The sequence below is a fragment of the Anolis carolinensis genome, chromosome 3 (genome assembly GCF_035594765.1).
Source record: "Anolis carolinensis isolate JA03-04 chromosome 3, rAnoCar3.1.pri, whole genome shotgun sequence".
Lineage (NCBI taxonomy): Eukaryota > Metazoa > Chordata > Lepidosauria > Squamata > Dactyloidae > Anolis > Anolis carolinensis.
In genome coordinates this window covers 188,470,283-188,490,210 of record NC_085843.1, presented here as the reverse complement: position 1 = coordinate 188,490,210, position 19,928 = coordinate 188,470,283, and the positions used below count along the sequence as shown (strand labels likewise).

Genomic DNA, 19,928 nt, shown 5'->3' with positions numbered 1-19,928 from the left:
TCGACAACAGTCAATAAGAGAGGAGCTCCCGGTGGCGCAATGGGTTAAACCCTTGTGCTGGCAGGACTGCTGACCGAAAGATCATGGTTTGAATCTGGGGAGTGGAGTGAGCTCCCATCTGTCAGCTCTAGCTTCCCATGCGGGGACGTGAGAGAAGTCACCCACAGGATGGTAAAATATCAAACATTTGGGCATCCCTTGGGCAACGTCCTTGCAGACGGCCTATTCTCTCACAGCAGAAGCAACTTGCAGTTTCTCCGTCACTCCTGATACGGAAAAAAAGTCAGTGTGAGAAAGATTTTGGAGTCTTCATGGACACCAAGTTGAACATGAGCCAACAATTTGATGCAGCAGCTAAAAAAGCAAATGGGATTTTGGACTACATCAAAAGGAGTATAGTGTCTAGATCGAAGGAAGTCGTGATGCCCCTCTATTCTGTGTTGGTTAGCCCTCACCTGGAATACTGTGTTATACAACAAATTTGACAGAAAAAGTAGTTCATTGCACATTAATGCTATGTAGTAATTACTGTATTTACTGTATTTAGCACCAAAATATCATGATATATTGAAAACATTGACTACAAAAATGCGTTGGATAATCCAGAACCTTGGATAAGCGAGTCTTGGATAAGTGAGACTCTACTGTATTATTATATTATTACTATTATATTATTACTATTATATTATTCATTATTCATGACTACATTGAAACTACAATAGAGAGAAATCAGCGTGGAAATTGCAAGAGGTACCATAGATTGTTGTACATGGAAATAATGGTAGTAAATAGTTTTTGATTAAATACAGTTATATATTACAATTACAGTAGAGTCTCACTTATCCAACATAAATGGGCTGGCAGAATGTCGGATAAGCAAAAATGTTGGATAACAAGGAGAGACTAAGGAGAAGCCTATTAAACATCAAATTAGGTTATGATTTTACAAATTCCGCACCAAAACATCATGTTTTACAACAAATTTGACAGAAAAAGTAGTTCAATACGCAGTAATGTTATGTTGTAATTACTGTATTTATGAATTTAGCACCAAAATATCAGAATGTATTGAAAACATTGACTAAAGAAACGCGTTGGATAATCCAGAATGTTGGATAAGCGAGTCTTGGATAAGTGAGACTCTACTGTATATATTTTTTGTTATTTAAACTATATATATTGTGAAATTATGGTTTTTTTCTCAAAGTGACACACCACCCAAGTCATGCTAGGTTTTTTGGTGAATTTTGACACACCAAGCGCAAAAGGTTGCCCGTCATTGTCCTAGAGCAGGGGTCCCCAAACTAAGGCCCGGGGGCCGGATGCGGCCCTCTAAGGCCATTTACCTGGCCCCCGCCCTAGTTTTAGACTTAGGCTCGCCCAAAGTCTGAAATGACTTGAAGGCACAACAATCCCACTTGATGATCTCATTGGCCAGAAGCAGGCCCACACTTCCCACTGAAATCCTGATAAGTTTACAGTATGTTGGTTAAAATTATTTTTATTTTTAAATATTGTATTGTTTTTTCATTTACCAATACTGTAAATGAAATATTCTAAATGAATGATATGGTAATAATATAATATATTGTAATAAAAATATTGTGTATACATATAAAATTGATAATAAATATTTTAATGTAATACAATATAATATTTATTTATTTATTTATTTATTTATTACAGTATTTTTACCACGCCCTTCTCACCCAATAGGGGACTCAGGGCAGCTAATAATAATAATACAATATAATAATATTGTATAATAGAATAATATTAATTATATATTATATATTAAATGTAATATTACTAATAATATTACGGTATAATGGTATAGTACAATATAGTAATTTATAATGCTAATACTGTGCTATGCTAATAATATAATATATTGTATGTACATACAATTTGTAAGCTGCTCTGAGTCCCCTTTGGGGTGAGAGAGGGTGGGGTATAAATGTAATACATAAATAAATAAGTAATTGTTGCTGGGGGTTTTTTTTGCACTACAAATAAGACATGTGCAGTGATCATAGGAATTTGTTCATTTTTTTTTTTCAAATGATAATTCGGCCCCTCAACAATCTGAGGGACCATGAATCGGCCCTCCACTTAAAAAGTTTGAGGACCCCTGTCCTAGAGCAAAGAGTGAAGCGCAGGGAAGAAGCAGATGCCGAAGCGGGAGCGTCTTCCTTCCTTACCGGGCACTCGGACCAGCAGCACCGCCAGGGCCAGGAGGCGCATCGCCTCTCTCGGCTTCTTCCCCCGACTCACTCCTCTCTCCCCGTCCCTTTTCGTGGCTGGTTTGGTCTCCGCCCGCGCCCCACTCTTGCTTTCAGAGCCGCGAACAAAGACACTTCGGAAAGTTTTACTTCACGAAAAGAGGGCCCAGAGGCAGAGGCCCTGCAGGCGAGGCAAAGCTTCTCCTCGCGCCCAATGGCGTTCCCTAGCAAGCTCCCTCACACCAAAAGAAGCCACGCCCCCTCTGGCCGCCCACGCGCCACGGCCCAAAAACAAGAGCGCGGGGAAGGGCGAGCGGGGGCTTAGGAACTCCATCCACCTCATCACATTGAGAGGGGAAAGCAGCACGGGTGGCTGTCCCTTTAAGGGAGAGTGTCGCCCCTTTGGAGTTCGGCCTCCCACAACAGACTCCCACATGGAAACTTAGCGGCTGGCAGTACATTCATCTCACATTCATCGCAAGGTTAGTATTACGCTTTTGTTTTTAATCAGGCGAAACAGCAGTATCCAAAAACCAAGAGATCCCTTGCTCTGCCCAAAGTCTCTTACCTTAAAGGAGACTGACAACAGTGGGTTGCTGTGAGTTTTCCGGGCTGCATGGCCATGTTCCAGAAGCATTCTCGCCTGACGTTTCGCCCACATCTATGGCAGAGGCTGTGTGGTCTGTTGGAAACTAGGCAAGTGGGGTTTATGTATCTGTGGAAAGTCCAGGGTGGGAGAAAGAATTCTTGTCTGTTTGAGGCAAATGTGAATGTTGCAATTAGTCAGCTTGATTAATATTGGGCCCGGGCTGTGGTTAGCAGCTAGCTGCAATAAATCACACTAACCATGGCCATGTTCCAGAAGCATTCTCTCCTGACGTTTCGCCCACATCTATGGCAGGCATCCTCAGAGGTCGTGAGGTCTGTTGGAAACTAAGCAAGTGGGATTTATATATCTGTGGAAAGTCCAGGGTGGGAGAAAGAATTCTTGTCTGTTTGAGCCAAGTGTGCATGTTGCAATTAGTCAGCTTGATTAACATTGAGGCCGGGCTGTGGTTAGCAGCCAGCTGCAATAAATGACTCTAACCAAGAGGTCATGAGTTCGAGGCCAGCCCGTGTGGGGGTGAGCACCCGACAATTAAAAATAAAATATAGCCCCTGCTTGTTGCTGACCTAAGCAACCCGAAAGATAGTTGCATCTATCAAGTAGGAAATTTAAAGGTAAAGGTAAAGGTTTCCCCTGACGTTAAGTCCAGTCGTGACCAACTCTGGGGGGTTGGTGCTCATCTCCATTTCTAAGCCGAAGAGCCGGCATTGTCCATAGACACCTCCAAGGTCATGTGGCCGGCATGACTGCATGGAGCGCCGTTGCCTTCCTGCCGGAGCGGTACCTATTGATCTACTCACATTTGCATGTTTTCGAACTGCTAGGTTGGCAGGAGCTGGGGCTAACAGCGGACGCGCATTCCGCTCCCGGGATTTGAACCTGGCACCTTTTGGTCCGCAAGTTCAGCAGCTCAGAGCTTTAACACACTGTGCCACAAGAGGCACAGTAGGAAATTTAGGTAGGAAATTTAGGTACCACTTATATGTGGAGAGGCAAATTTATGACACCATAAAAATCATCCATTGGAATGAGGAAGTTGCGGTTGCAGTGGATGATGAAGCAGCTGCTCCCCCTGTGGCTGGAATCAAGCATACCCACTGGAAGCTGGAGAAGGTTTAAATTGCCTCTGCATCTGTCTCTGTTCTATGTTATATGGCATTGAATATTTGTCTTATAGGTGTACAATGTAATCCGCCCTGAGTCCCCTTCGGGGTGAGAAGGGCGGAATATAAATACTGTAAATAAATAAACATTGAAAAGCCTTGCAGCTGCAAAGCCTGGCTATTGCAGCCTGGGGGCATCCTTTGTTTGAGAGGTGTTAACTGGCACTTGATTGCTGGCTGTCTGGAATTCTCTGTTTTCTGAGTGCTATTCTTTATTTACTGTCTTGATTTTAGAGTTTGTTTTTTTTAATACTGGTAGCCAGATTTTGTTCATTTTGACTGTTTCCTCCTTTCTGTTGAAATTATCCACCGCTTGTGGACTTCAGTGGCTTCTCTGTGTAGTCTGACATGGTGGTTGTGAGAGTGGTCCAGCATTTCTATGTTCTCAAATAATATTCTGTGTCCAGGCTGGTTCATCAAGTGCTCTGCTATAACTGACTTCTCTGGTTGAGTTAGTCTGCAGTGCATTTCATGTTTCTTGATTTGTGTTTGGGCAATGCTCCGTTTGGTGGTACCTATGCAGACTTGCCCACAGCAGCATGGTGTACGGTAGACAACTGCAGAGGAGAGAGGATCCCTCTTGTCCTTTGCTGAACATAGCATTTGTTGGATTTTCTTAGTGGGCCATAGCAAATTTCTACACGAAACACTTTAAAAAAACAAGCTCTAGAAACAACAACAAAAAGCCCACTATATGGTTCAGATATATGGATGACACTTTCACCATTTGGAGCCATGGGGAAGAAGAATTCAACAAGTTCCTGGACCACCTCGACAGCATCCACACAAACATCCAATTCACAATGGAAAAAGAAAATGAAGGGGAACTACCATTTCTAGATGTTCTGGTCATCTGCAAACCCAGCCAACAATTGGACAACACAGTTTACAGAAAACCTATTCATATTAGCATATTATTTGAGAACACATAAATGCTGGACCACTCTCACAACCACCATGTCGACGACACAGAGAGAAGCCATTTAAATCCACAAGCATGTGGACAATTTCAACAGAAAGGAGAAAACCATGAAAATGAACAAAAGCTGGCTACCACTATTTAAAAACTCTAAAATCAGGACAGTAAATAAAGAACAACCCTCAGAAGACAGGGGACTTCCAGACATGAAACAATCGGGGCCAGCTTAACATCTCCAAACAAAGGATCCTCCACAGTCAGAAAGTAGCCAAGCTTTGAAGCTGCAAGACCATTCAATGCTAATCAAGGTGATCAGTTGCAACATTCACACTTGCCTCCAACAGACAAGAGTTCTTTCTCCCACCCTGGACATTCCACAGATATATAAACCCACTTGCCTAGTTCCCAACAGACCTCACAACCTCTGGGGATGCCTGCCATAGACATGGGTGAAACATCAGGAGAGAATGCTTCTCGAACATGGCCATACAGCCAAGAAAACTCATAGCAACTCAGTGATTCCGGCCATGAAAACCTTTGACAACTGACTAACAACAGTTTAAAAACAGTTATTTAATGGTTTCCTATTGTTCTGCATCAAACCCCATAGGATGCAAAAAGCAGCGATCAAGGTTAAAACCATTGCCTGTTCTTCTGCAAGAACAAGAGCAAGGATTGGAACAAAACTCAAGATACAAGGCTACATGAACTTGGCATGAAAATCCACAGGAACATGAAACAGGATTCTATTATACATGTGTCCATGAACTGGAACCACACTCAATGAGCAAAGTTACCATCTCTGAAAATCTCTCTCAGAAGCAGTTCCTCTTAAAGCTGAAATCAAGGCCTCTTTCTGTTGGAAGTTTGCCTAAAACTTTTTCTCATTAGTAATCGTCTGCTTCTTCTCAAGACCTCCCTTTCTTGTCTCTGTTGGCATATAGCTTTCTTTCTGTCAGCCTCGTTAATCTTATCACAACTGAAATGCCCATCTGCCAAGGGATAGTTCGACTTTGACTGGCCCAAGGATTGTGGTTCAAGCTGCCTGCTTGAAACCATTGTATGCTTGTTCCCAGAATCCTCAGGAACAAACTCTGACTGTCCAGGAACAACAGCTTCATCCAACTCTGGCTGCATGGGAATCCTAGGCCCCAAGCCAGATTCATCAGACAGGTCAGGTGCAGGTACAATCACAGGCTGAACAGGCCCAACTTCAGGCTCACCTGACAGTTCAGGTGCAGGCTAGGATACAACAAAACCTACAGAACCTATCTTGTTCGTAACTTGGGAACTGCCTTTATAATCTATATTGTATATGTAGAAGTGATACCATGTCTGTATGTTTGTACCACAAAGGCTCCTATGTGGCTTGATGGATCCGGACCAAATTTGCTACACATACCCTTCATTATCCAACCCAAAATATGTACTAGCAGGCTTGATTTGTGTGCCAAATGTGGTCCAGATCTATCAAGCCATGTAGTAGTTTTGTGGTACAAGTATGCATACATATTTCCACTTTTATATGTATAGATGAAAGCATTTTTGTACTAACGAAAGGGATGTGCCTTGATTCTTTATTTTTACACACAGAATAAAATCTTTTCTGAATATTTGATACTGCAGGGCAGAGAATACTGTATCTTCAACATTTTTCATGTCATGCTGGCATGCTTGTTTAACAGCCTCAGGTGGCAGCTGAAGCATTTGCTGCATGTAGTTGCTAACATATTCATGTAAGTGTCTAAAACAGCCACTAAGTGGCAAGTTGCATACATATCTGTGATCCCCAAATTCAGGAAGAGGACCCCAAATGGGGTTGCAACCCACAGTTTAAGAAGCTACAATGTCTAGGCCAGAGTTTTTCAAACTGTGCTCTTCCAGGTGTTTTGGACTTCATCTCCCAGAAACCCCAGCCAGCATTGCCAGTTCTTAGAATTGTGGGAACTGAAGTCCAAAGCATCTGGAGGAGCTCAGTTTGAGATCAATGTTACACCATTTTTGGCAACATTAAAAAGGGTTTCTCATCGCTACCCATTTACAGAAATCTGTTAGCAACAACATGCTGTGTTTACAGTGGAATCTGCAGAAAATGCTTTAGCTGTACTCCATAAAAAGGGAAATCAGCCTATTTAGCAAGTCTTGCAAATTCTGATTTTATGCCTATTTTGTCTACCTATACAAATGGGCAGGAAGGAATTGCAAGCAGCAAAAGTTTACAAAGTCCAGTTCTAGGCTATATTTCAGAAGAAGGAATTAGGCAAACCAAATCTGAATATTCCTGGCCTAAGAAAACTATGAAATACACAGAGATCACCATAACTTGACAATCAACTTGAGAGCACATGGTAGCATATTCCAGTTTCCTAGTTGCAATAATGGTAATTAACTTCTCCCAGATGAATAAATGTTATGATGGATAACCAAAAAGGAAATAAGTCAAGTTTAAGTCAAGTAGAACATTAATGTTGAAATGTTAAATAGCTACAACTATAATCTGCATGTGGAACTAAGCAGAAAGCAAACTGTTTAGCACCCACCATTTCTTTTAAAAGGCAATCGCTTTTCTAAACAGAAGTTGTCTACTCAATTCTTAGAGTTGGAAAATATTACAGAAGGAGTAATTGAAGTAAAGATTGGTAATCATAATGTTTGGGGCAGTAAAAACACATGCTTCCCATCATGTGGAAGGCCCGCTCTGTTAGCAAACTGAAGCATATTTTTTCCCCAACATTAAATTTAGGACAGACTGGAAAACCTGTTAGACCCATACTTAAAACACTGACTCATGATATCTTGCAGGATGTCCCGAGGCTGAACACAATCCAGTTGGAATAATTCCAGTGGAGAAAATCACCAGGGTCAAACTGCACATTATATTTAACAGTGCTTTTGCCAATCTGGGTCAAAGCCTTCTGAGATCATACAGCAAAGTTGGTTGTAGTGTCCCATAGGGGGGAACCTGAATATCTTACCCTTCCCCCCCCCCTTTTTTTGTTGTAGTTTATATGACACAAGGACAGCATGACTCATTTGATACCACTCTACTCTAACAGGAAGTTTGGAACGTTGGTTTCAATCCTACATCATGCAGGTAAACAGAAGACTCCCTGTGAAGTTCCACATTTTGCAATGTCAAAAACCGTGTACAGCAGGGGTCCCCAAACTAAGGCCCGGGGGCCGGATGCGGCCCTCCAAGGTCATTTACCTGGCCCCCACCCTCAGTTTTATAATATTTTTAAATCATTTTAAATAATATAATATATTGTATATACATATAATATTGATAATAATATGTTATACAATATAATACTAATAATACCATATAATATTAATTGTATGATATATATTACATATAATATTACAGTATAGTGGTATAGTTCAATATAGAATTATATAATGCTAATATTGTGCTATGCTAATAATATAATATATTGTATGTACATACAGTTGCTCTGAGTCCCCTTCGGGGTGAGAAGAGCGGGATATAAATGTAATAAATAAATGTAGTAAATGAATAAATAATTAATTTTAGACTTAGGCTCGCCCAAAGTCTGAAATGACTTGAAGGCACACAACAACAACAACAATCCTAATTAACTTGACTTTCTCATTGGTCAGTAGCAGGCCCACATTTTCCATTGAAATCCTGATAGGTTTATGTTGGTTACAATTGTTTTCATTTTTAAATACTGTATTGTACTTTCATTGTTGTTGTTGTTCACTACAAATAAGACATGTGCAGTATGCATAGGAATTTGTCTGTTTTTTTTTTTTTCCAAATGATAATTCGGCCCCTCCACAGTCTGAAGGATTGTGGACCGGCCCTCTGCTTTAAAAGTTTGAGGACCCCTGGTGTACAGCATGCACACACTCACACACTTAATATTGGGTTTAATATTGTCCAGAAATGACTGTTAAGTGTAAAGCCTTAGTGTTTTTTTTTATTTATCACTTCTTTTAGTAATAGCTGGATTGGTGAACCATCCGCAATAGACCAAACTTGGCACACAGACCCAACATGGCCAGCTGTGCATGCAGGGCTGGTTTAAGGAGGGTTGACCCACAATTCTGGGAATTATAGTTCACCCATATCATTATGTGTTTTGTAATGGGAGCATTCATAAAAAACGACTCAAAGACTGTCTTTTTTCTAACAGTGTTACTAATTAACTAAATGATATTACCTAGCACCCCAAAACAAACAATGCCTTTTTCAAATAACCCAGGCACCGCTGGGTACCCAAGCTAGTGCAGAAAATAAATTAGAGAACAGTGACGGAAATAAGGTCAGAATCTTGAATGAAACTGTCCAGCAACTTATGGAGAGGGACAAAGAGAACAACTATGAATCAATGTTAATGCTTTTCCCTGAGTGAGGCTGTCACCCTTTCATCTCTTTTATATAGTTCTTCCATGTATTGTTTCTATCATCTTTTTATCTCTACTTGGTCATGTAATGTACACCCCGCTTGTTGTAGAGCATCTTGGTTTAAATTTCCTATCATCCATTGAAGCTACGGATAGTGTCTTTTACATTGCTTCCTGGCAATGTCCCTAGTTTCAGTCCAGAGTTCTTACTCTGGGGCAATTAGAGTTAATTGTGCAAATATATTTTTCACATTATTTTTGAAATGTTCTTTTGGTTGCATTTCAGCATGATGGTTAGGTCATCCCCCCCATTTTACCTTCATTGCTTGAAGTTTCTTCCATCATCCATTGATGCTTCTCTTTCTTTTTGGTTGCAGGTAGTATCTTTTTGCATTCTCCCTAACATCATCCCTGGCTTCAGTCCAAGAAAGCTTTAACTGATAAAATGTTGAGTGAATATTTTCAAAGATTTATCATATGGGCATTTTGTTTCTGTTTCAGAAATTCATTTCTTTGATATTATACGTGTTATTTAAATCACGGCGCTCCATGCAGTCATGCCAGCCACATGACTTTGGAGGTGTCTATGGACAACGCTGGCTCTTCGGCTTAGAATTAGAGATGAGCACCACCCCCTAGAGTCGAACATGACTAGACTTAATGTCAGGGGAAAACCTTTACCTTTACCTATAAAGCCAGGGTGATGGCTTCATCCTATAAAGCCCTAAACAGTCCTGGTCCAATCTACCTGTCTGAATGCATCTTCGTCTATGAACCACTACAGAGATTAAGATCTTCCAGGGGTGCCCTGCTCTCAGTCCCACCACCTTCACAAGCACAATTGTCGGGGACGAGATTCTCAGTGATTGCCCCCCAGCTATGAAACTCCCTCCCTGGCGAAATTAGATCAGCCCCCTCCCTCCTGTCCTTCAGAAAGATGGTAAAGATTTGGCTGTGGGACCAAGCCTTTGGGGCAGTGCAATGAGGCAACAATTGGGAACTTTACCCTGCTGACCTGATTCAGTATGGCTGACCTGATATGGTTTTAAACAATTGATTTTAAAAGTGGAGATAATTTATTTTAGGGTTGTTGTATGTTTTTCGGGCTGTATGCCCATGTTGTAGAAGTATTCTCTCCTGACGTTTTGCCCACATCTATGGCAGGCGTCCTCGGAGGTTGTGAGGCATGGAGAAACTAAGCAAGGAAGGTTTATATATATCTGTGGAAAGTCCAGGGTGAGAGACAAACTCTTTGTCAGTTGGAGGCAAGTGTGAATGTTGTAGTTAATCACCTTAATTAGCATTGAATAGCTTCATCTCCTGTCTGGGGGCATCCTTTGTTCACAATCGTTAGCTGCCCCTGGTTCCCATGTCTGGAACTCCTCTGTTTTCAGAGTGTTGCTTCTTATTACTGTTCTGATTTTTGAGTTTTTTTAATACTGGTAGCCAGATTTTGTTCATTTTCATGGTTTCCTCCTTTCTATTGAAGTTGTCCACATGCTTGTGAATTTCAATGGCTTCTCTGTGTAGTCTGACATAATAGTTGTTGGAGTTGTCGAGCATTTCTGTGTTCTCAAATAATATACTGTGTCCAGTTTATTTTAGTGTTTATGTATATTTGTAGTTTATTTTATGTTCCGGCATTGAATGTTTGCCGTATATATGTTGTGCTCTGCCCCGAGTAGCCTCCGGAGCAAGAAGGGTGGAATATAAATGCTTTAAATAAATATTTAAATCAGAGATTTTGCTTCTGACTTTCTTTGATTTTTTTTTTAATATGATGTTGTAATCTTTGAAACAGGAGTGGGAATAAAGTGGAGTGCTATTACTTGTATTCTTGAGCTTTAAGCTGTGTCAAGCACGGCTTCTAAAAATTGCCGACCAAGAAGTTATGGACCATTCCTATTCTAGAATAGTAATTTTCCATCTAATATTTCCATCTGTTTGCTTGTATATAAATCTTGATTTATTTAAAGACTTGTTTTCTTCAAACTGTGATTCTAAAGGAGTTGATGGAACAGTTGCATGTACTGCTGAATGGATGCCTTTACATTCTGACCACATCCTCCCAAGCCAAAGATCTTAATTAAAATGCAACTATAGAAAGGAAATCAATTAACAGACACCTTACAGGATGGTTAATTCTCCACTATACACATTCAAAATTACTTACCATAGCATTACTCACTTAGGATATTATTTAGCCTATGCCGCTAATGATCTGTAGTATTATTGAACTGGATAAAAGACACCTTGGGAATCCATGAAACTACTCTAGCACAGCATTTGCTTACCAGTATCTCATCATTCATCACAGAGAAAACTGATTCAGACAAATAAATAAAACTCCTACAGGGATTAATTCTGGGTTCTCTTCAGTTTCTCCAGTTTGTTAAGCAATTTGCTGTTATAAACAATTAATGTATTTACCTTTGATTTAGAAGTATTTTCTACATTTTATTATTAAGCACTTTTATATATGAAATATAATTAATAATATTTTCTTAAATAAAAGGAATGCTTTTTTGGGCAAAAGTAGGAGAGAAGGTGCCCCTATGTTGCATTCAGTATAACACTACAGCAATTTCATGAGATCATAGAGATGGAAGAGACTATATGGGCCATCCAGTCCAATCTCTGATACTCAAGATGCTCTGATAGACTTATTAGGTTATCTTTAATATGTTAGATGGATTGGAACTCACTGCAGTTATTTTTGTCTATGGTAATTACTGAACTATTTCATTTATGTATATACATTCATTGCAATGTAACAGAAGTCAAAAACAAGTAATCTCAGACTAATGTTACTTCTTTGTTGATAATTAATACAACCTTGGTAGATGAAGAGAATGCTGTGGATGTGGCATGCCTTGATTTCATCAAGGTCCCCCATGATATTCTTGCAGACAAGGTAGTAAAATGTGGGCTAGACAATGCCTACTATTAAGTGTTTTTATAATTGGTTGATCAATCAAACCCAAAAGGTGCTACCAATGGCTCCTCTTCATCCTGGAGAAATGCAACTAGCAGAGTGCCATAGGTTTCTGTTCTGGACCCAGTGTTATTCAACATCTTTAACAGTGAGTTGGACAGTGGAATAGAGGACATGCCGAATGTTCTCATCTATGTGATCAATGTTGAGAAGGTGGCCCAATCAACCCATAGGGTGCCCCACCCCTTTTTTACCACTTCACCTATGCTGCCAGATGCCACATGACATTCATGGTGTCTGTTTTCCCTATGCGTAGTATTATTTATTTATTTACATCATTTCTAGCCCAGCTTTCTCACCCGAAGGGTCTCAAGGTGGCTTACAGACCTGACAAAAATTCAGTGCCAATAAAACAACTACATAGAGGTACTTTCGGACATCAGCCCAAAAGGCTGAAGAGGCAGCCGGATCCCCCTCCTTAGGCTCCTAGAAGGGTGGACCTGATAGAGGATGAGGCTCTAGAACCTCCAGCCACCTCTAGAGCCACCAACTATACCTGGATATATTTCTCCCTTGAATAGACCTGTTCATTACAGGGTTGGTGCCCTTCCCTTGTGCTGGGTAGCCCTGCCATCACAGATGAGATTTGTTGGATGTTTTGTCAGAGTAATTCACAGCGTAGCAGCAGTTGTATGTTGTCAATGGAGCGCAGAACGAAGAGACATCAGAAACGATGTTAAAAATATATACAAAGCTTTACTATACAAAACAAACAGACCTGCAGACGAACACAGGCTTTGCTTTCTCTCTAGGCAGACACAAACTCAGAACAGAGCAAGATCTCAACTGACGCAATCAGTAATGTACAAACACATTTGAGTCTGGATACTCCCCAGGTTCCAGCCACACATCAAGGTCAACACAGCTTCTCAGTCATTAACTCTTTACAGACTATAGCATACTCTGGATGATGCAACCTGTATGCAATACATGTCAGACACAAATTTCATTTAAACACTACCAATACACAAATCCCACATTAACATGTTTCTCCCCCCCTTCCCCTTTTAAATTTATTTATTGTGCAGGTGATGAAGGTGCTGGTACTAACCAGGCACTTCTGGTTAATCACGAGGCCTGTTGGTGGAGAAATGGCTATTACAGTGGAATGAGATGGGAGGTTACGTCTCATAGGCAGGTAGAAGTGGCTTGCTGGGCCCCTGCTGTATGCACAATGTACGCAGCATGAGACCATAGATCCTGTGTGTCCTAACTCCTGCTAATTGTCCTCTCTTTGCTTCTTGCCTTCTAGTCTGTCATCTGGATCAGAAGGCGGGAGCCATGGAAGAGCAAGAGGAGCTTCTGGTGCAGCATGCACTTTCCTATATGTAAATATTCCCTTCCCTTGTAAATATCACCTCTCCTAACAACATCCTCCACATATTTACTGTAAAAGTGTTGTTTAATAAAATATTTTTTGCAAAAGATCCAAGTATGTTGTTTGTTTCTTTGTTGACATAAAGCAAAAGTTGGAAGTGTGGCATTAAGGTTTCAAGGGACATTGCAGGTAGATGAGGTATGGATTGCCAACTAGAAAGGGTCCTCTGGAGAAGAGGAAAGCATAAAACATTGCTGCTGTGTGACTCTGGCTGTGTGCACGGGTCTCTCATCTAATACTATATCATGGTGAGAGTTGGGATACTTGGGGGTTTTGGGTAGCCTCTCCAAGCATCTGAGATTCAGCTCCACTGTGGGCATGGAGAGTTGGACACCTCCTCCTGGGTCTGGGGGGTGAGCGGTTGAAGAATGCTATTGGAGTGCATTCCTAGCTGTCTTGTCTTTGTGGCTGCCCCCTGATCCTGGGACACTGCACGGTTTGCAGGGATATGTCCATTGACAGTGGCACCACCCACCACATCTGAAAATGTGTTTGAGGTGCTCCACCAGTCAGACTAGCAGCCCTCTCTTTGCCTTGATGTTGTCATTGAGTTGGCCCTGATAGCTACATTATTGCTATCACTGACTCTGTCTAAACTCTGCATCCTTCTCCCTGAATGCCGTCTCCTCCCTGAACTCCTGTAGATGTGGATCATCTCCAATGCTTCATCAACTCCCTTGTGTTTGTGGCAGAGTACAGGAGGATGCTATCTGTGGCACTGGCCATGGTTGCAGTAATGGTACTCTCTCTCTTCCAGCAGTGCTTGGCCAGCCTTACTGATGATGAAGCATGGCTCTCCAGTTGGCCATCACAATCTCTGGAAGGAAGCAAGAGAACTGGGAGTCATACGTGGAACAGAGATATGGGGGAGATGAAGGAAGCATGATGGGAAGATCTATTGTCCCATCCTGGCTGGCAGGAACACCCATCAACCTGGACTCTACCCACATTCCTTTTCCCCATGTACCCCCCAGAGGTGGACCAAGAAACAGCCACAAAGCTTTAAACTGAGCAATGACAGTTTATTAAAATTCCCGCCAGACCCTGGGAGCAACCGATGCCAGTGATAGCCAGCATACTTCGGTCAACCAGCACGTGGATATTACCCGGCCCCAGCCTGAGTCAATCAGCACTCATTGGCAAAAGTCCATTGTTTTAAACTGTTGTCAAACTCCTATAAATTCTTCTGCATATTTGCATTGTGGGCATGTCCAATTTGAAAACGTACTCTTCTGGCATACTCTTTGGATGAGTGGATGAAGCCTCTGCTCTTTGCCTTCAACCCATCCATGTTTCATTCAATCTTTGGAGCCTAGGCACACCGGGAACCTGAACCTGCAGTTTTAGTGGAGCTGAAATCATTTTTAATATCCCCATTGTAACAATGGGCACTCCCAGACTGATCAAAAAGTCCTAGATTTTGTTCCTGTTCTTTTTTATTATATTGTGCATTAAGATAAACTAACCAGTAGAGCTGGTATCTGACAGTGCTGAGAGCTGATGGAAAAATTTCAAAGATAAAAAAATATGTGTGGATCTCCAAAACGAAATAGCAAAAAACAGGAAGAAAATCAGAGACGTTCTGGTTTTTTTAAATCAGTCTGAATCCATCTAAAGCTGGGTGTGTTGAGTACACAAATTACAGCAATTTCATTTTACCCTAATCCAGCCTATAATTGTATCACAAATACAAAACAAGATGTAGAAAAAAATGACTCAAGGAGGTAAACCCACTTACAGATTTCCATTACACGCTCTGAGAGTAGAAAATATCCATATTTGAATACAGATAAGTCATTATTTGTAGATGCTTGGTCTAAGACCACTTCTTGATGTCAGTATTTGGTTTTTATTTTTCCCCAAAATTAATAGCATTCCTTTATCAGAAATAAATATTTCTGAAAATCTTATGTCTTTCTTAGTCTTTGTGTGAAAACTAAGAGGCCACCCTGCTCCTCGGCCATTCTGGTGACTACAAAAGCTAGCCCTGCAACTCCCCAGTCACTGAGCAGCAGCAGGATATATATTTTTAATTAATTCCAGTTTTACCTTCATTCAGTAAATTAAGGGGAATAGTGCTAGATTTATTTGTGGTCAGAATAACAAGGATTTCTCCAGGGACATTCCTCCAGTGAAAGAGGCTAGCAGTAATTTTCAGTCATGAGTAATTGTATATAATATAGTCCTAAATGATTTTTCTACTGTAATTTCATTAGAGTTTGGAAATTTAATTAGATTTTGAATCGCTCTGAAATAAAGTAGCAAAGTACCCAGAGACTAAGAGCAGTGGTTATTTTGTCCTCTGAGGCCAAATTCTTGCTCTCAAATTGGCATGCGTTCATTAGGAGGAACTTTGTAGAACTTTGTAATATATTGTTGTCTTCCAGAATGGACTCTGAATAGGCCTTTGGAGAGTATTACAGGAACATACAATTATTGTGCACTCTCTTCTTGAGGTTTAAGATCATCCTCTTGCATGCACTTAATAAAAATTTGCTTCTAAAGTTGAGAAGGAAATAGTGGAGATATAAAATATGTTCTTCAAATGCCCCTATGCTCTTCGGGCTTTATTAGTCACCCCAGTATTTCCACATGATGATCCAATGAGGGGCTGTTTACTTTTTCATGATGATGAGGTAGGTTGATGATTCTTTTTATTGCTGCAACATTATGAAATGTCATGGTGGTTGTAATTAGAGGCCTGTGAAATTTCCATGTGTCCCTTTTGCCCAAGATAGGGGAACAATTTCTCCTCCCAGCAAACTCCAGCCTCAACCAGGAACTTCACTAAAATATTCTTGTGTTAAGCACAAAAAGAAAGCTTACTTTGGTTAGTGGCTCCCTGACTCCAGTCTGTGGTCACCTGTACAACAAAGATGAGGAAAGTAAAATAGTGCTGTATTGCTTTGCCTCTTCCTTGCCCAACTGAAAAGAAACTGTGCAATGTTATTTTTTTGTGGCCCAGGCAGAACCATAGCTGTTTATGGTAGTAACATATAATGGAGCCCCCGGTGGCACAATGGGTTAAGTCCTTGTGCCGGCAGGACTGCTGACCGATAGATCAGCGGTTTGAATCTGGAGAGAGCGGGTGAGCTCCCTTGGTCAGCTTTAGCTCCCCGTGCAGGTGTATGGACCACTTGACAGAAAATAGTAAACTATTGCCTATGTAGCTTTGCCTGTGCATATGCCCCTCACTTCCTGTGAGCTAGTGCCTTTCTCTAGAATGTTCCAAGACCAAAAGTTAACTTGAAATCAACAAGTGAGGTCACAGGTATCACGTATGCCAAAGTGGGTGTGGAAGGTGAGGAAGACCCTCAGCCATTGGGCAATTTTAGATAAGCTGAGATATAAAATCCTTTGTTTGCTACGCACATGTTGCGACGGCCATTTGCATAGTACGGACCCACTGGAGTGGGTACCTACGGCTGTTTTGCCTTATCATCAGCTGTGATAATAATAAAAGGCTTGTTTTATTGCTGTCCTGGAATTCTCTCCTTTACTTCCCCTCCGGGCTAGTCTCCAACACAGGGACATGACAGAAGCCTCCCACAAGGACGGTAAAACATCAAAACATCTGGACATCCCCTGGGCAATGTCCTTGCAAACGGCCAATTCTTTCACACTAGAAGTGACTTGCGGTTTCTCAAGTCGCTCCTGACATGAAAAAAAAATCATTTATAGAAATCTTAGTGTACCACTACTAAAAGCAGCTGTGCTTACATTTGATTGTGTGCAATGGACAGGAGCAGGCAGCAGCAGAAACTGTTGCAGAGTCCTCTGCTTAGTACTCATGATCTCAAACTTCCCGCTACATAATAGTGATGGTAACAACTATTTCTCACTCCTCCTGCCACCAAAATGGCATTTTGGGCTATCCACTAGGGGTAAAGCAGAATCACCAGTAGCACTCTTGCTCAACTACAGTGTGTCTCACCATATCACAGTTCAAAGCTGTAAGTAACTTGCTGTGGTTAGAGTGCATCAGCAACAACAGCATATATTTAAAGTTTGAAGATCCGACAAGCCTAGAAGATTGCTGTCAGCACTTTTGACTTCCAAGGACAATTTTGGCTGAAGTGGTGGCGCAGTGTGTTAAAGCGCTGAGCTGCTGAACTTGCACACTGAAAGGTCCCAGGTTCAAATCCCGGGAGCGGAATGAGCACCCGCTGTTAGCCCCAGCTCCTGCCAACCTAGCAGTTCGAAAACATGCAAATGTGAGTAAATCAATAGGTACCGCTCCGGCGGGAAGGTAAAGGCCACATGACCTTGGAGGTGTCTACGGACAACACCGGCTCTTCGGCTTAGAAATGGAGATGAGCACCAACCCCCAGAGTGGGTCACGACTGGGCTTAACGTCAGGGGAAAACTTTTACCGTTGAGTAAGCAGTTGAAAAATAAAAAGTAAGATACAATACTAGCTGCAATACTTCATTGTGAGGAGCCAAAGACAACACTAAACAACCACCAAGAAAAATGGACACAACTTTACAACTATACACATTGATCTAGTGCATAAGCATCGATCTGAGCTTGAACACTGATCTTGAATGACCCCACGCATTTGATCTGGCATATCTGTGCTCAATGGGGTTACACTTTCCTTGAAGACACAGGTTTGCAATCTGGAGGTTCTCCTGGATTCATCACTGACGCTTGGAGCTCAGGTGTCGGCCGTGGCAGGGAGGGCCTTCACACAGTTAAAACTTATGCGCCAGCTGCGACTGTACCTCGAGAAGCCTGACTTGGCTATGATGGTCCACACCTTAGTTACATCAAGAATGGACTACTGTAATGCACTCTACGTGGGGCTTTTTTTGAAGACGGCTCAGAAGCTGCAATTACTGCAAAGGTTGGCTGCTAGATTACTAACAGGGGATAGCTTTAAGGAGCATAGGTAAAGGTAAAGGTTTCCCCTGATGTTAAGTCCAGTCATGTCCGACTCTGGGGGTTAGTACTCATCTCCGTTTCTAAGCCGAAGAGCCGGCGTTGTCCATAGACACCTCCAAGGTCATGTGGCCGGCATGACTGCATGGAGCGCCGTTACCTTCCCGCTGGAGCGGTACCTATTGATCTACTCACATTGGCATGTTTTCTAACTGCTAGGTTGGCAGGAGCTGGTGCTAACAGCGGCCGCTCACGCCGCTCCCGGGGACATTTTGGTCTCCAGCTCCGTGCTTTAACGCACTTCACTACCAGGGCACACTACACCCCTTTTAAAGCAGCTCCACTGGCTTCCAACAAGTTTCCAGGCCCAGTTCAAAGTGTATGTTATTACCTATAAAGCTCTATACGCTTCAGGTCTAACCTATCTTCGAGATCGCTTCTCCTTTTATGCACAAGCATGGGCATTGAGATCTGCCGCGGAGGCCTTTCTCTCCGTCCCGCCACCGTCTAAAGCATGGTTGGTGGGGACAAGAGAGAGGGCCTTCTTGGTGGTGGCTCCCTGGCTCTGGAATACTCTTCCTAGAGAGATTGTTAGCTCCCAGTCTCCAAGCCTTTCAGGATAGTTTATGAACATGGCTCTTTAGGCAGGCCTTTGACCTGTTGTAATCTATGGCCAGATTTGCAGATCCACCGATTGCTTCACTTTGCACTTTGATCTGTTATTATAGACAACCCAGCTTTATTTGCAGGTTCTATTGCATTTTGGGAATTTTACAATTTTATCAGATTGTGTGTTTGTTGTTTTAAAATTTATGTTGTTGTTTATATGCTTATGTACTATGTGTTTATATACGGCACTTCGTGGTGCTTCTGTGAGCCACTCCGAGTCCCTTCGAGGAGATAGTGGCAGAGTATAAATGGGAAAAAAATTATAGCCTCCTAGCCCAGAGCAATAAGTGCCACAGAAACAGAGGAAGCCACACATGCATATAAGTTCCTTTTCCACCCAGCATAAAGCAGTCATATCAACCCAGTAGGAAATTCCCAGTAACCCTCCTCCCAAAGAATTCAAAGGGGATCCCCTTTATGATGGGTTTGAAACCTGACTCTGACTCTTCCCACCCACACAGTCAATCTTGCCATATGTTACCCTGTTGCCAATGCAGCAATTTCTCACCAACCCCTGACAGCTGTGCCCATGGCCAGAGTATCTACCTAATGCTACACTCATCTCAATAGGTTCCCCCTTCCCTGGCCATCTTCAAGGCAGAACAACTTAGGTGCATGTTAGCCTGTTCACGTGAATGTTAGCCTTCTGAGTGTTGAGTCAGCCATCCCCTCAAGCTGACACAGTAGAAACACAACTGAACACTCTGTGTACAAAATAAT

At 41.8% G+C, this 19,928-nt stretch overlaps 1 protein-coding gene and 1 long non-coding RNA gene across 3 annotated transcripts in view; one reads left to right on the top strand and one right to left on the bottom strand.

Annotated features, from left to right (window-relative positions):
- vstm4 (V-set and transmembrane domain containing 4) overlaps positions 1-2,333 on the bottom strand; it is a 91,567-nt gene extending 89,234 nt beyond the window's left edge. For both annotated transcript variants that reach the window (XM_016996241.2, XM_003225394.4), the window contains exon 1: positions 2,202-2,333. In XM_016996241.2, the coding sequence (XP_016851730.2) occupies positions 2,202-2,244 (43 nt within the window). In that variant the 5' untranslated portion in view covers positions 2,245-2,333. The remainder of the gene's footprint in view (positions 1-2,201) is intronic.
- Positions 2,334-2,469: 136 nt separating this feature from the next.
- On the top strand, positions 2,470-13,704 carry LOC134297697 (uncharacterized). The gene is made up of 2 exons (XR_010004540.1): positions 2,470-2,704; positions 13,530-13,704. It is a non-coding gene; the product is annotated as an uncharacterized LOC134297697 (long non-coding RNA).
- The last annotated feature ends 6,224 nt before the right edge of the window (positions 13,705-19,928 follow it).